This window comes from Capricornis sumatraensis, chromosome 10 (assembly GCF_032405125.1).
Source record: "Capricornis sumatraensis isolate serow.1 chromosome 10, serow.2, whole genome shotgun sequence".
Classification (NCBI taxonomy): Eukaryota; Metazoa; Chordata; class Mammalia; order Artiodactyla; family Bovidae; genus Capricornis; species Capricornis sumatraensis.
This window is the reverse complement of record NC_091078.1, coordinates 61783332-61801299: the sequence shown is the minus strand read 5'-3', so window position 1 is coordinate 61801299 and position 17968 is coordinate 61783332. Positions and strand designations below refer to the sequence as shown.

Sequence of the window (17968 nt, the reverse complement as noted above, 5' to 3'; positions counted from 1 at the left end):
TCTGATCTGCCAACCAGGCAGTTAAACTGAGAAAAAATGACAAAGTGTGTACAACAGGGTTGACAGACTTTGAAATGAAAAGCTTCCTTTTTAAATAAATTCATTCTGACTGTGCCTAAATAGAGATACAAAAACACTTCAATGTTATACATTATGAAAATGTCAAGTTTTACCTGCTGACAAGGAAGCACAGATCTCTGACTTCACTGATCTGGGATCCGGTACAGGCAGTTCTCTATCACAAAGCAAACAGAGCTTAAACATTATCACATATTCTTGCAGAACTATCCACTTCTCTAAACATTATATAACACTAGCTTTAGCAGCTGGTGAACATCAGCTCAAGTCCTCCAAGGTCAGAGTACTATTCGGGGACACACACCTAAATCAATTCTGAATTTGATTCTCTAATCACATTCGCCACAATGGTTAGAAGTGCTGCCATTCAAACTTTGTTACTCAGAGAGAACTGAGAACATACACCAAGCATTTGAAACATTTTTTAAAGTATTACACCAATGCAAGATAATGACTAACTCCTACTCTCAAGCAAGCATATGTGTGTCTTACTGTCAATGTAAATGGATGAGTTTGAGAGCAGTTTGAGTCTTTTTTTTTGGTAGTCCCTGAAGACAACCTAAGATTTAACAGTAACAGCTATGGCTTAACTGTCGTTAAGCCAACCTGGGTTCGAATATTGTTCTGCCACTTACTATGTCAATTGTGGCAAAATTATTAAACTTCTTTGAGTCTAACCACATTTATAAAATGAGAATACTACCCGCCCATGAGGTTACTGTGAGGATTAAATGACATAAAATGTTCTTAAAGCCAATGGCATAGGCTCAACAAATGAAAACTATATTTACAGGAGCCACTCAAAAAATGGCTTAATATTATTCCACTTTTAAAAACTTAAGACAAAAAATAAATAAAAGTACACCAAACACAATATAATAAATACCCATGACTTCACTATTTATTCCTTTAATAAATGAGTTTTATTAAACTTATCCTACAGTTCTATGACTGCGCACTGGTTCAGGGATACTTCCTAGCCAAGAAAGAAGAAAACACAACATTTTACATACACCATTCTTTGAAGGCTTTGGAAAACAGAAGTAATTTTCCCCCCAAAATAAATACTAGAAACAGAAGTTGTTAGAGGAGGTAACTGCTGGCCGACCTGTGAGCTGGACCCAGGCATCTGGGACTCCTCATTCCTTCATGTGTCCTTGGAATGTGTGTTCTGCTTGCCTTCCCCACACTGGAAGGTGCTCAAGGACACTGCCGTGGGATGGTAGGTGCTGTTGAGACTGTCTGGATGCTATATGTGACTGAACTCAGTTAAGGTTTCTATGTAATCTTAAAATATTCTGGGGGGTCTTCCCTGGTGGCTCAGTGGTAAAGAATCTCCTGCCAATGCAGGAGGCAGGGGTTTGATCCCCGATCCAGGAAGATCCCACATGTCGTGCAGCAATTAAGCCCATGCACCACAACTATCGAGCCTGCACTCTAAAGCTTGAGAACTGCAACTAATGAGACCACGAGCCACAACTACTGAAGCCGGTGTGCTCTAGAGCCTGTGCTCCACAAGAGAAGCCACCACTGTAAGAAGCCCACGCACCACGGCCAATGAATAGCCCCTGCTCATTGCAACTAGAGAAAAGCCCGCACAAGCAACAAAGACCCAGCACAGTCCAAAGAAGAAAAGGTTCTGGGGGACTGGAGTGAAGATCTGCTCATCATGCGGCTTCCCAAGACAAGCCTCGAAAGTAAGTTCCTTTGCTTATTAAACCTGTTACCTATTAATCTGGAGTGATTTGCCTCTTTCTCTGGTTTCCCTCTGCCTTGTGTGTATGTGTGTGTGCGTGTGTGTGTTGTGGGGACAGTTTTAGATTACACCTAGAAAACTCATGAGGCTGCAAATTATAAGTATACAGTCTAAAGAAAGGAAAAATAAAATGACAAGACAGAAACATATACAAATCTCCCCTACCCCATCTTGACTAATGTCTATTTACTAGAGTATCTCCATTTCAGTATTTCAAAGGTCTCTTCAACTCAACATATCTAAATTTGAGCTCATAACCAGCACTGTTCCACAGTCCTGACTGTTCTGATCAGGGAACTGTAAATGCCCTTCTTTGAAACAAGAGAAACCAGGTATCATCCCTAACTCCTACCTAGGACCTTGCTACCATTTGATGAATAGATCTGCACTTCCTAAAATCTCTCTTAAATCCACCCCCACTTCTGGCTGAAGTCACCATGTGCTTTGATCTAGTTATTACAACAGCTCCTTGCCAATTTATTTTCCACACCAAAGTTATTATGATTTTTAAACTGTAAATCTGATCAAATTTTCTACTTAAGAAGTACTTCAGTGAATCCTGGTATGTTCTTAGGATAAAGTTCAAACTCACCATGGATTCTAGTTTATCTAGGATGATTTGTGTATGCCTCTTAACCTGGTGTATTAATTATTAATACCTCCCCATGTCCCTCTCAAAATTTTTGCAACTCAAAAGGTCAGTTCTACTGTCATCCTATTTACAAAGCCCCACACAACTGAGCTTTCTGCATATTCTGTAGCTTCATTTCCTACCACCTGAACACTGTCATGGCATGTTATTTCTGTCTCTCAGTTGTAATATGCTCTTCCCTGTGGGCCTGACTATAGACTCTTGCTTCCCTCTCACTTTTCTACTTACTTTTCTTTGCCTATTGCCTGCTGCTGCTAAGTTGCTTCAGTCGTGTCCAACTCTGTGCGACCCCACAGATAGCAGCCCATGTTCATCTTAAATATCACGAGGACCAGGAAGCATTCAACATCTTGTATTTTTGCTGTCATATTTTATTGTATTTGTTTAATCATTTGCAACCCTTGACAGACTAAACGCTCTATGAAAACAATGTCCATAGGCATCTAGTTGCTCTCTGTACACTCAGACCCTAACATCTTCCTGGCCAGACATAATGCTGCTGCTGCTAAGTCACTTCAGTCATGTCCGACTCTGTGTGACCCCATAGACCGCAGCCCACCAGGCTCCCCCGTCCCTGGGATTCTCTAGGCAAGAACACTGGAGTGGGTTGCCATTTCCTTCTCCAATGCATGAAAGTGAAAAGTGAAAGGGAAGTCGCTCAGTCGTATCCGACTCTTCGCGACCCCATGGACCGCAGCCTACCAGGCTCCTCTGTCCATGGGATTTTCCAGGCAAGAGTACTGGAAAATGGGTGGGGTTCCATCAGCCAGACATGAGGGAGACTCAAATGAATATTCCTGTTTAGGAACTTCCCATATAGGACGAGGCACACATACACAATTTCCTGAGATACGGGCCAAGAGAACTATTGCAACAAATCCCTAGAATAACATCTCAGATGTGATTTAAAGGACAACAATGAAAAGAAAGGAATTTGCAGATAAAGAAACTTATGTAAAAGGATTCAAATATCTGACATTGTGGACACAGGGAGCTGCCTGCTCTGCTCATCTTTTATTAGCCTCTCCTTGCACTTTCCCCCTCAACAGCCCCATAGCTGCCAAAGAGAGAATGGATGCAGATCCACCAAAGAGCCATAAAAAGCCATGCCAAGCAATTTAGACTCTGACCTTAGGTGGCTGAAAGCCACTGGAGCATTGCCAGCAGTCACTGGAAGATCAATTTCTCTTTCCGAATATTACTGAAGAGGAGGATATACTAAAAGAGCTCAGGAAGATTAACTAGGAGCTAATTGTAATAATATAGAAAAATATGAATAAGATAATAGCAGTGAGAATTGAGAGAAAGGAAAAACCACGAGAGATATTTAAGGTAATAGCATGAAAAAGATGAACTGACTCAATAAATAAGAGAACTGAAGGATGTTTCAAATTATCCTGCAGGTTATATTCACAAAGAGATATGGATCCAGACAAATAAGAGATTATGCCTTAAAAAAAAATCCAAACCCAAAAAGGTAAATAGGTATAGCAAGTGTACTGCTTTAATATCAAAGTATTACAAGAGTACTTTTAATACTGCTGGTATAGTTCATAAGGGTGAGAAACTTTTCACTATGAATAACTAACTTACAAGGAAGGTAAGATTGCACATGCCAGTCTTGTTAGAAGTAATTTTGTTTCGAATTTGTGAGACACAAAGAGACATACACTTTTTAAATTTACCTAGAGTAGAAAAAATACAACTGTAACCCCCATAAATATATTACAACTTTGTGTCAGTGGAGCAAAGGGAGAAAAACGAAAGGCAGGAGGAGGAAAGCAGAGAAGCAGACTTGGTTGAGGCTACAGAATACAGGGAAGCAAAAGAAAAGATCTGAGTGAAAAGGAGACTTAGGGATGCTTCTGAAGAGCAACACAGATTACATGAAGTTTATCCTCTAACAGCATTTTTCAAGGGAGTGATGAAATTTAATGGGTTCCAACCAGGAGTTTTAAGTAAAACAGAATAAAATAAAAATATGATACTACACCACTTGTAGTAAGGAAAATATTATTTTTATAAATCTAGTGTCTTACATATTCATAAGTATGTACCAGATTGTAATGTAAAATGTATCTTTAGTATGGGTAACTGACAAAAAGGTTTGGAGATGACAGCTCTAGAATAATTATTAACAGAAAAAACTTGAAAACTATTCCCCAAGAAAAATTCAGGATGTTATTGCTTCCTTTTGAGGTGCTAACTATAGCTGAATGCAGTTGATGTTCACTTATTTATATATTCACATACTGATTGTGAAAAAGACTACCCTAAACTTGCTGGGGCAATTATTCTGTAGATAGTAGTGGCCAAAAGCAGAGAAATACTACAATATCCAATTCACTGGGCCAGAGGTTCCCAAGCCTGATGCCATGATGTGCAGTGCTCGGTTTCCTGACATTACAAATAAAAACTCCATCAAGTACAATACTATTTATTCTAGCAAAAACAAACAATGGTTTATGTGGTCCAAAAGACAAAAAAGTAAACATCAGAATGATGCTTCTTTATACCTGATACTGTAAAGAGGAAGATGAGATGAGAGAGGAAAGGGGCCAAAAGAAAACAATGTTTGCTGGCAGTCTATAGAGTAATGGATTTGAAGCCACAGAAAGAGCCAAAATGCCACTCTTTCAGCATGCTGTTTTCGGGGAGGGAAGACAGATTTTGGAGCAGGTGGGCCTGGGTCCAGATCTCAGCTCTGATACTGAATGAGCTGAGCGTTCTTTGGAAAGTTAGTGACTTTGACTCAGTTTTAAAGATAGGGCCAGTTTCAATCTCTGAATGGTTCCACTTGCTGAAATAATATATGTAGCTAGCATAGGACAGACATGAAATGTCAGTTCTTACAATTAAGTGTAAAATTGTGTACTAGAATTAGAGTGCCTCAGACACTCAGTGAAAAGGGAGAATGGACCAAGGTGAACTTCTTGAAAGACAGGCCAAGGAGTCTATATACAATACATGAGGGAGAGAAAGAGAATGATCTTTACTTTTTTTGGGGGGCGGGGGGGAATTTGGCATGGTAAACCTGGTGACAGAAGGCCAATCTCGAGGGAAAAAAACTAATTTTCTAAGATTCTGGGGAAGTAAGTGGAGTGGGTTTCTTGAGATGATATAGTTTACCCAGGGTACATTCATGCTAGGCATGGGTCTAATGGGACTCAAACTTTTTTCCCTTTGTTAATCTAAATCAATCCAATCGCTAAGGAGCAGTACAAATTTTGGTTTTTCTCAACCTTCTTATCTGGGCTTCCCAGGTGGTAAAGAATTCACCTGCCAATGCAGGAGATGTAAGAGATGTGGGTTCAACTGAGCATCAAACATACAAGAGCATACACAACCCTCTTTCCTAAACTAATTAAAAGACGCTTACTCCTTGGAAGGAAAGTTATGACCAACCTAGATAGCATATTCAAAAGCAGAGACATTACTTTGCCGACAAAGGTCCATCTAGTCAAACCTATGGTTTTTCCAGTGGTCATGTATGGATGTGAGAGTTGGACTATAAAGAAAGCTGAGTGCAGAAGAATTGATGCTTTTGAACTGTGATGTTGGAGAAGACTCTTGAGAGTCCCTTGGACTGCAAGGAGACCCAACCAGTCAGTTCTGAAGGGAATCAGTCCTGAATATTCATTGGAAGGACTGATGCTGAAGCTGAAACTCCAATATTTTGGCCACCTGAAGCAAAGAGCTGACTCATTTGAAAAGACCCTGATACTGGGAAAGATTGAGGGAAGGAAGAGAAGGGGACGACAGAAGATGAGATGGTTGAATGGCACCACTGACTCAATGGACATGAGTTTGGGTAGGCTCTGGGTGTTGGTGTTGGACAGGGAGGCCTGGAGTGCTGCAGCTCATGGGGTCGCAAAGAGTCGTACATGACTGAGTGACCGAACTGAACTGAGTGTTCTTGTACCTCAGTTTACATATTTTCATTTCAAACACTTTAGTTCCCAATTCCCTAGTTATATAGTTGTTGTGTAGTCACTAATTCACATCTGACCCTTTGTGATTTGATGGACTGAAGCCCGCCAGGATCCTCTGTTCATGGGATTTCCCAGGCAAGAATACTGGAGTGAATTGCCATTTCCTTCTCCAGGGGATCTTCCTGACCCATGGATCAAACTTGTGTCTCCTGCATTGGCACCAGATTCTTCACTACTGAGCCACCAGGGAAGCTCCAGCTATATGTTAATAGTAATTCCCTTGAATATTTGGCAGATTTTTAAAATCTCAATGATCCATTGTATAATATCACTCAACTGAAATTTTAGTATATAATTAAGTTGTGACTGAAGATAATGCTGTGTCCTAGTACAGATTAACAGCATCGACTATTACAGACATTTTCAGATCTCTAACTAAACTCACAGGCTAACTCAAAAGTTTTACCAATTTTACTCATTATCCATTTCTAAGTTTATCAGTTCAAGTCTTTAGGAATAAGTTCTAACATGCTAATGCTTTGAAATTTAATATGGACTTCTAACACTGTGGAGATCAACAATGAATAAGTATTCTAACCTAACTGAAATACCTTACAAATTCTCCTTAACAAGGTCTGAGACTACTTCCCCCAACCATTAAATTAACTCAGGTTCATCAACCTATTTTACCAAGAAGAGATAGTCTAGAGCTTCTGAAAATTTCCAGGCTTAGCCATCTTCAATTTCTATTTCTGTAAAACAGGAACTCTTCACTTTCTGCCATTAGAGTGGTATCATCTGCATATCAGAAGTTGTTGATGTTTCTCCTGTCACTCTAATGGCAGAAAGTGAAGAGGAATTAAAAAGCCTCTTGATGAGGGTGAAGGAGGAGACTGAAAGAGCTGCTTAAAACTAAAATATTAAAAAAACTAAGATCATGGCACCTGGCCCCATTCAGTTCAGTTCAGTCACTCAGTCGTGTCCGACTCTTTGCGACCCCATGGACTGCAGCATGCCAGGCATCCCTGTCCATCACCAACTCCCGGAGTTCACTCAAACTCATGTCCATTGAGTCAGTGCCCCATTACTTCAAGGCAAATAGAGGGGAAAAAGGTGGAAGTAGACAGAGTTCCTCTTATTGGGCTCTAAAATCACTGTGGATGGTGACTGAAGCCATGAAATCACAAGACGCTTGCTTCTTGGCAGGAAAACTATGACAAACTTAAGACAGTGTGCTGAAAAGCAGAGACATTACTGTGCCGACAAAGGTCTGTACAGTCAAAGCTATGGTCCTCCCAGTGGTCATATATGATTGTGAGATCTGGACTGTGAAAGAGTGCGGAAGAATTGATGCCTTCAAACTATGGTGTTGGAGAAGCCTCCTGAGAGTCCTATGGACATCAAGGAGATCCAACCAGTCAATCTTAAGGGAAATCAACCCTGAATACTTGTTGGAAAGACTGACGCTGAAGCTGAAGCTCCAATACTTTGGCCACCTGATGCGAAGAGCTGACTCTACAGAAAAGACTCTGATGCTGGGAAAGACTGAAGGCAGGAGGAGAGCGGGGAGACAGAGGATAAGATAGTTGGATGGCATCACTGATGCAATGGACATGAACTTGGACAAACTTCAGGAGATGGTGAGGGACAGAGAGGCCTGGCGTGCTCCAGCCCATGCAGTCACAAAGAATCGGACAGGACTGGGAAACAGAACAGAAACAAAACAGAAACTCAGAATCTAACAGGTATCAAACTCTTAGCGTCACAGAGTGAGGAAAAAAGAATGTATTAGTTAGCAACTGGTTGGTAAAAGGGAGAGAGCTGACGTTAGAAATTATATTTTAAGCTTCATCTAGTTCTAGAACAATTCATTAACAATTTTCTGTACAACTATTAGACCCTCTGGTGATCAGGCCTCCATTTTTTCCTGTTAAAGTTTATTCTAGCACTGTGGATAACTGTAAAACTGGTATTTCCAATGTAGTAAAAGGAAAATACTAAAATAACTACTAAGGAAATTTTCAAGTTTATTTAAAAATCCAAACTTCAGAAGCAGAAATGAAAGAAAAAGAAGAGCTAATATAAGTATCATTGGTCTTTCTGCCAGGAAGGAAAATGAAGTTAAAATAACAGAATAACTATCTGAAGTAAATTTGATACTGCAAACCAAAATGGTTCAGCTTGGGCAGGAAAATCTGATACATAACTTGATACAATACATAATCCTAAAACAGAAAGCAAGAAGTGAAAAAAAAAAAAGAAGGCAGTTTAGAGATGGACAATGGAGAATTAGTTTGGCCTCAGACTTTTCCACTGTAACACTCAAAGCCAGAAAGCTGCGATGAATAACTATATAGTTGTGAGAAGAAAAAATATAAACTAAGAATTTTTTACCCAATTTGTTCGGAGACAATAGGCATTCTTATGTGCCCAGGTTCTTAGAAAACACAGCAATGAAGAACCATTGAAAAAAACTGCTCTGAAATCTAGTCAAACAAGAAATGAATCAAAATAGTCAAGATTAAAGGAGAGTAAAAAGAACTGATGGTAAAGACTGAATCAACTTAAATATAGAATGAAGAGTCTTTGGAAATTCAGATTATTGATGAGAATGTAAACGGCACATGCCTTAAAAAGAAAAAACAAAAATTTTTAAGAAAAATGTAAGGGGCAAGATTGGGAGAAAAAGTGAATATGTTCGTCTTTTATCACGAAAGCAAATGTTACTGTCTGAAGTTAGAACACAATTTTTAAAAGTCATGATTACAAAACTCAAGCTTTAAAATAATCTTTCTTATTAGCTTGGGACCGACTGTTAGGAACTAATTTCTTGTGGTAAAGAGGTTTTTGATTCAGCAATTCCTTTAGTTTCACTTCAGTCTCTCCTTCCCCAAGTTAAGTGTAAGTAAAATTAGATGTTTTTACTAAAAAGTGGCATGATCTAATTTTTCTGAAATTATATCCACATACATGCCTAGACAGAAGTCTGGAATGATGCACACAAATTTTAGTAATTAATTTGTTATTTTGGGTGGTGGGATTCCCTCCCTTTTACACTTCTATTGTAATGAACATGTGTCATTTTAATGCAATCAGCCATTATTCTAAGAAAGGAAAAAAACTATAAAAAACAAACTTTATGCCCACTTCATAACACTTCTCTCTTTCTCTCTTCAATTGCAGTTCACTGTCAACATCCTGTTAACAGATGTTTGCTTTTGAAAGCCAGATTTGCTCCGATTTCTCTTTGCATTCCTCAAAGGAAGCATGGTAGAGGAAGAGTTAAAAGCATCTTTAATAACTACCCTTTACTGAGCTCTCACTATTCACCCAGTGTCAAACTAATACCTGTCCCACCCATTCACTGATTTAATTCTTACAATCCTGAGGCAAGTACCTCCCCTTCTAACAGATAAGGTAAAATAATTTGCCTAAAAGGTCACAGAGCTATTAGGGCAAGGAGAAGACTCAGAAACCTAGGTCAGGCTATAAAGGTTAAGTCCTTGACCATTAATTTTAAAGTAAGATAGTTCAAGTTCAGATTCTGTTACTAGTGGTGTCAACCTGGACAAGTGACAACTTGTCACCCTCATTTTTTCCACTTCAAAATGGGCAGATTACCATCCTCATTACATGGTTTTTAAAACAGTAGATAATTATTATTATCTAAAGATAATAGACCTATTGTTTCTTCTTTTGGGATATTAGAAAGTACTCTATTGGGTGATAGGTTACAAGTTCTTGTAACACTAAGAACATCAAGAAGAATGTAGTATCACTAAATTATAAATACCAGAGAATTTTAAGTCATGTACCATTGAATCTTAGTGGAATGTGTTTTCTTATTTTGACTCTGTTCACAAAACATTCCAATATTCAAGTATTGTAACATACAAAAACAAATTAGAGCTTCAAATTCGGGCCAATCAGATAGATCAAGTTCCTGAACATGAAGGTTATTACTTGGCTCTGTTTAAAGTTGATTCAGGCAAACTCACCCTCTCTGGGGACTAAGCTATCATTTAAAACCATCTCCCTAAAAATAAAACCATGAAAAAAAATTTAAAGCTTTTTCCCTCTGAAAATTAGTTTAACTTTTGATTTACTTTTAAGTTTTAATTCAAATAAACTTTTCTAAGGCTTCTCTGACAACTGAAAAATAAATTTTTTATCTAAAAAGGAAGCCACAGAAAATGGGTTAAAATATATATACAGCACTTTTCTTAATAAGTAACTTGATTGAAATTAAAGTATATCTGTGTATTTACAATGATTAAAAAACATGGAGATCAATTTAAGTGACTTTTGAAAGAAGCAATCTCAGTAATTTAAAAAGCCACTTTATAAACCACCATTTAAAACTCCAAACAGCTGATCTGCTCCATTATAATTTCAAATATAATAATAATTTTATTTCAAGTCTAAGTTTCAGGATAAGGACACTTCCAGGTCTCAGCAATAATACACTATATTACATTTAATAAATAACTGGGTTGAAAAAATAATGGAGCGTCAATATGATCACTGAATAAATTAGTGACGCCTAATGACCAGAAAGCACTTTTGAAACCTGCAACAATAATCTGCACCAAAAGGCATATTTGAACATGCATACCTCAAGTCATCGCTTGGTTCTTTTTTTTCTGGAAGTTCCATGTGCTTGGAGTCTGCCGATTGATGCTCTTCAGCAACATTGGGCTCCTGGCTTATCATGGGAACCTCTGAAGGAAATGAGAGTTCCCCTTCACTGGAGACTCCAAAGAGGTCTGGGTCATCTTGAATTACATCAATTAAGAGGACATCATCTTCATATGCTTTCAGAATATCTGGAAACCCCACTTTAATTTCTGAAAAGTTCTTAGACATTTTTCTACCACTAACTTCAGAGGAAACTGCTTTGAATGGTTCTTGTTCATTGGAATAGAAGGTGGGATTTTTCTCTATACATCCAGGATCACAAGAAAATGTATTATTTTCAACTGTGAGAGAACCGGCTGCCTTATTAGAAATGATATGGCCTGATGCAGAGATGTGGCTAGATGGTTTATTATTATTACCTTGCTTTAAAAAGCTTGGAGCAATAATACAGGAATTCTTACTGCAGAATGAGTCAGAACTAGCTTGCACTGGAATTACATTATGCTGTATACTCAAAGATTGAGGTCCTGAAGTTACTGTGACAGCATTTTCTTTAGTCCTACTCTGCCTTACCTCTGCTCCAGATAAACTGTCAAGAAGTTCTAGGGGACTATATACTTCTCTCTCTGATGACTTGGCATTAATTTCTTTTCTTTTCTCTGTTTTGTTCTTAAGTAAAGGAATTTTAAAATTAGTCAGCCGTCCTGTGTTCAGTATCTTAACTAGGTCTGGAACAACCAGTGCTTGCTTAGTAATGCATGGTTTTCGATGAATAGTTTTGCCTGTAGAGTTACTTGCTTCCTGGCCATCCTGGGAAGCCACCATCAAATTCAGTTTTGTTAAATTCCCTCTATCTTTTTTTTTACTTCCTGTTAAGTTGTGAGTCACATTAGTCAATGGAGTATCTTCAGTAATATTAGAAACTACCTCTGATGCACTTCTGCTTAGTTCCTCTGACTTCATTTTTTCATCATCATTGACTATAGGTTCCTTTATAACCACTGAAGTAGGTTCCACTGTAGAGATTGAAGGTAAACAATTTAAATTAGAATCCAATTTTTCTATACTTGAAGATGCACTGTTTGTTTCTGTTACAGAACTTTGTAGCATTAGTTTGGAGTCAGTTAAGTGAGTTTGATTCGTTTGATGTCTAAGAAAATCATCTTGCCTAGAACTTTGTGGCAAGGAAGCTTTTTTCCAACACTGGGCAGATATTCTAGCACATGAATAACAAGGCCAAGTTCTTTTGCCAGTCATTGGTATTGTTCTGTGACAGCTGTATTTAGATTCTTCAGCTTCATTCTTCAAGCCTTCCCTAGAAGACCTCTTTTCAATAGGAAAGCAATCACTAAGTGACTTCACTAATGAGTTTTTCATTGACTTAAAATAATCTTCTGGTGGATCCATGCTGGTACATCCTAAAGGCTGTGAAACATTCTTTGTTTCTTCTTTTGAAAGTTGCTGAAGGGCTTTCTGAAACACAGCATTTGCATAATGTTCAGGACTTGTTTTTTTCCCTGTTTCTGGAAGACTTAATAAAGGATCCATCGGTGACAGTGTATTATTATTTACTTTTCTCAAAACTTTCAAAGAACTTTTTTTAGCTTCTAAAGTCTCTGTTTCTTTACCTTTAGCACCTGTTTGGTTTCCTTGTAACATCAGCTCAGATTTGTTACACATATTAGAAAACTTCATCTCAATAACCATTCCATTTCCTTTTTCAGACACCTTCATCCTTTTTCTGGATTTTCTCCCAATACTGCTCTCCTCTATTGAATGTTTATTTTTCTCACTTTGAAGGCAGGAAAACATGCCATTATTTTTACTTAGGTATGAATCATTTTCTTCAAGCAATAACTGACTTACTTGCATTAAGTTTTCTTCAGTTTGTAAAAGCTGAGGAATATTGCTTGGATCAGTCTTATCTATAAGACTCCTAGGGTTTTCTTTCTTTGACTTTGAGGAATTTTCTGGTACATGTATACATCCTCCATCAGGTTTATATGCAAGGTTATTTTCATCATTACAATCCTTGGAATGGGAAAGACAACTGCAATCATGTAATTTTAAAGTGGAATTATTTTCTACTCCAGGTGACAAGCTGTTACAAGAATATTTCAGAGTATTCTTGTACAGTTCATCTTGGAATTCAACCTTACTATTTTGTGTAGCCTTATTTTCAGTCATTTTGAGAGCTGGGCTTTCTAAGCTTTTAAATTTTTTAATTCGAATTCTTCTTTTAATACCTTCTACCAACCTTTCCTTACCCAAAGACTGCAAGAAAGCCATACTTTGAAATTCACTGCATTCCACTGTTGGGAAAGATTCCGAACTGGTTAATGATTCCTTTCTTACCAGGTCAATCCCTGGCTGTGGATCATCACTTGAGGCTTCAGTAACTTTTCTTTTTTCCTTGGCTGATCAAAACAACAAAAAATACCAGAGAAGATTTTATATTGAGGGGGAAAAAGCAATACAAATTTAAAAAAAAAAAGTGAAGTCATCCATTTTTATTTCCCTAAATAGCTCTAGGAAAACATAGGTTTGTTTTTAAAATCAAAGACCTAATTTCTATTAAAGAACTACATACAAACCTGTATAAATTCTAAGGCAGTTGAATAACCTCTAGCATCGTCACTCCACACTAGCCAAAGTGGCTCACTAGTAGGAGTCCTTTTTATAGTGCTGTGCTGTGCTCTGCTTAGTTGCTCAGCTGTATCTGACTCTTTGCGACCCTATTGACTGTAGCCCGCCAGGCTCCTCTGTCCATGGGGATTATCTAGGCAAGAATACTTGAGTGGGTTGCCATGCCCTTCTCCAGGGGATCCTTCCAACCCAAGTCTCCTGTATTGCAGGCAGATTCTTTACTGTCTGAGCCACCAGGCTGCTGCTAAGTCGCTTCAGTCATGTCCGACTCTGTGCGACCCCCCATAGACGGCAGCCCACCAGACTCCCCAATCCCTGGGATTTTCCAGGCAAGAACACTGGAGTGGGTTGCCATTTCCTTCTCCAATGCATGAAAGTGAAGTCGCTCAGTCGTGTCCGACTCTTAGCAACCCCATGGACTGCAGCCCACCAGGCTCTTCCGTCCATGGGATTTTCTAGGCAAGAGTACTGGAGTGGGGTGCCATTGCCTTCTCCAAAGCCACCAGGGAAACCCAACAATTCTAGAGTGGGTAGCCTATCCCTTCTCCAGGAGATCTTCCCCACCCAGGAATGGAACTGGGGTCTCGTGTATTGCAGGAGGATTCTTTACCAGGGGAGCTACCAGGGAAGCCCTCCTTTTACAGTACTTCTGACCAAGACACCCTAACGGAATAAATATCTTTTAAATGAATTCCTGTGTTTTTCCTCTTTCTGGTCAACTGTGCGCATCAGTAAACCCCGTGTAGATTCAAGTGAAAAGCTACTGATAAAACACGCGTGAAGGAGAATGGGTGCAAAGGCTAGAAAGGGAGTGACCCCTAAATGCTCTCTTACTGCGTCCTCCCGCTTGCAATGGGAGCTCCGCCTCCTTCGCTGCTTCTAAAGTGGGCCAGTCAGATGGGCCTGAAAGGCCCCCATGTCCTCCCAGCCGCTCCACTCGCCGCCTCGCTAAGTAAGGCCTTCCCAGTCCCGGATGCCTCACCTGACTTGTCACTTTCCACCTCTTTCCCAGACGCCTGAGCCACCATCCTCCTCTTTTGCCTGCTTTCCTCGCGCCCCCTCGCCTCAGGGCCGCAGCCTCCCGCCTCGCCTGGCCCTGGCCGCCGGCTTCTCTTCCTCAGGCCTCCGAGCGTCGCCTTCATGCCCTGGGGCCTCCGTGGGGCCCGAGGGTGGAGGCCGACACATCCGCCCAGGGCTGCCAGTCTCCCCGCCGCGGCAAGCCGCGCCTGCTCGCAGGGGCCCACCAGCCGCCGGAAGGCTGCTCCTTCCGCCAGGTACCTGAGGCTCCGCCCCGCGTTGCTCGCCGCCAAGACCCCGGGACCGGAAGCGGAAGTGGGGCCCGCGCGGCCTGGCCATGGCAAATGCGACGAGGCTCAACCGGCGGAGGGACCGCGAGGTTCTGTGCCTGTGGCCTCTGGAGTTCGCTGCGCGACCATGAAGTCTCCACGTCGGTCGGGTCGAACCTTCCACTAGGCTGGACTCTCCTGGGACCATTCGGGGCCCCTCTCTCACCTGCCGCCTCTCTTGCCTGGTTGCTTTGAAAGACCGAGTGGCTTCTAACTCTACCCCTGACCTCTTGGGGTCCCGTTCCATCTGCCTTCCCGACGTTGTGTAGGCACCTCAGCCTCCGGTTATGCAAAACTGAACTTATTTTTCCTCACGGAGTTGCTCCTTTTGTACTGGTGGATGCGCCACTCTCTACCCAGCTGTCTGAGTAAGGAACCTGGAAGCTGTCAGAAATACCCTTCTTTCGACTTGATCCCTCACATCCGCATTCAGGACATCTGCTGGATTCGACTTTCTGTGTTTGTCAGCCACTCACCTTGGCTCCAGCTTGCAGACTCTGACTGACCTATTTCATCAGCCTACTGGATGTTACTCGTGCTTCCATTCTTGTGCTTTTTCAGTAAGCTTCCACCTGCCACCAGGCCATGCCCTTCCAATGAAAGGGTGTCTTGGCATTTCCCACCTTGGCCTTTCTTGAACCTCCTTTGCTCAAAGACTGAAACTAACAGAAAGTGTGTTATTTGCTCTTTCAGGTATGGCCCCTGAATATTTGATTTTTGTTTCTCACTGCCACTGTGGGGGAGAAGGTGTGCTTCATTGGAAATCTATGCACAGGAGTTACCTTTCTGCATTACCTGATTCTAATTCTGTGGGAGCTATTTTACAACTGTAAGTTGTAAATGAGTGGTAGCAGTGCAAAATGATGATCTGCTGCTGCTGCTGCTGCTACTAAGTCGCTTCAGTTGTGTCCGACTCTGTGTGACCCCATAGACGGCAGCAAACACAAATTCTCTCCTACTGAAGTTCAGTCGACTTTTGCACTCCCTGTGAAAGAAGACGGTTTTGCCTCCATTTATTTCAATATTTCTGGTCTATAAATGTGTCTATTCTTTGGTCTTGTCCTTTGAGCAGATGGTTATAAAATCTGCCTGATATGAGAAACAAAATCTTTAACACGTTCATTTTTATATCTATATGACAGTCATAATTTTGAAACTGAGCAGGACTCAGAGAGTTTGGTTCTTTTGAGCATGAACTGCCAATACCTCTTATTTGGTGCCCTGCAGATAATTACTGTGCCTTCCTTCACAACTGGTGATAGTAAATTGTCTTTCTTGTGCTGTGGGCAAAAGGACTCAAGTTCAGTTGGGTAAGAATTTTATCTTTTTGGGAGGTGGAGGGTGGCTGTTTGTTAACACCACACATACCCTTGCCTGCATTTACCTTACGTTGGGCTACTGCTGAAGTTCCCTAGATTCCATGTGATCCAGCATGCTGATAGAAATAGAGTAGGGCAGTTACACAAATAATTTTAGAAATCCCACTAGGGGATTATGTCTAGAGAATTAACTTTGGGAGACCATTGTACATTAATGATTGCTCAAAAAAGGAATCAGAACATCCTGAAACAAAACAGGCCTGCTTAACAATGTACCCATGCAATAAAACCACAAGATATCCTCCAGGACATTAGGTAAAAAAATGAGACCTGTCTGCCTCATGCTGGCTGAGGTCAGCAAGATAATGATCCTTAAGACAAGGACCTCTGCATACCAAGTACAGGACATAGGGCAAAGATGACATTCCAAAGTAGAGACCCTCAAACTGAAATCTGAGATGATTTAACATAGTGTATGTTACCACGTCTCTGCTGATTTGAATAGGACTATGGCTGGAAGAAGCACAAGCTGGAATCAAGATTGCCGGGAGAAATATCAATAACCTCAGATATGCAGATGACACCACCCTTATGGCAGAAAGTGAAGAGGAACTGAAAAGGCTCTTGATGAAAGTGAAAGTGGAGAGTGAAAAAGTTGGCTTAAAGCTCAACATTCAGAAAACGAAGATCATGGCATCTGGTCCCATCACTTCATGGGAAATAGATAGGGAAACAGTGGAAACAGTGTCAGACTTTCTTTTGGGGGGCTCCAAAATCACTGCAGATGGTGACTGCAGCCATGAAATTAAAAGACTCTTGTTCCTTGGAAGAAAAGTTATGACCAACCTAGATAGCACATTGAAAAGCAGAGACATTACTTTGCCAACAAAGGTCCGTCTAGGCTATGGTTTTTCCTGTGTTCATGTATGGATGTGAGATTTGGACTGTGAAGAAAGCTGAGCACCGAAGAATTGATGCTTTTGCACTGTGGTGTTGGAGAAGACTCTTGAGAGTCCCTTGGACTGCAAGGAGATCCAACCAGTCCATTCTAAAGGAAATCAGCCCTGGGATTTCTTTGGAAGGAATGATGCTAAAGCTGCAACTCCAGTACTTTGGCCACCTCATGCAAAGAGTTGACTCATTGGAAGACTCTGATGCTGGGAGGGATTAGGGGCAGGAGGAGAAGGGGACGACAGAGGATGAGATGGCTGGATGGCATCCCTGACTCGATGGACGTGAGTCTGAGTGAACTCCGGGAGTTGGTGATGGACAGGGAGGCCTGGTGTGCTGCGCTTCATGGGGTCACAGAGAGTTGGACACGACTGAGTGACTGAACTGAACTGAACTGATGACATTCCTAGTTTAACCATATAGGGTCAATAACCTGCCATGAAGGAGGAGCTAATGATATAAGCCTACTCTAGTCAAAAAATGAGGAGGAAGGCGGTCTTCACCTCCTCCCCACTTTTCCATTAACTACAAAAATGAAGCCCTTTTAGTTCTCAGGGAAGAGCTATCTTGACTGCCCTCTTATATCCTTCACAAGCATCCTATACTAATAAACCCACTTTTTACTTACCACTTTGTCCCTCAATGAATTC

At 40.7% G+C, this 17968-nt stretch overlaps 1 protein-coding gene across 1 annotated transcript in view; it reads right to left on the bottom strand.

The window, feature by feature from the left end:
- Window positions 1-14887, bottom strand: part of TOPAZ1 (testis and ovary specific TOPAZ 1) — a 62687-nt gene extending 47800 nt beyond the window's left edge. Inside the window, 5 exon segments of the mRNA XM_068983103.1 lie at window positions 174-235; window positions 11034-13473; window positions 14537-14657; window positions 14659-14826; window positions 14828-14887. Of these exon segments, the coding sequence (XP_068839204.1) occupies window positions 174-235; window positions 11034-13473; window positions 14537-14657; window positions 14659-14826; window positions 14828-14887 (2851 nt within the window).
- Window positions 14888-17968: the final 3081 nt, after the last annotated feature.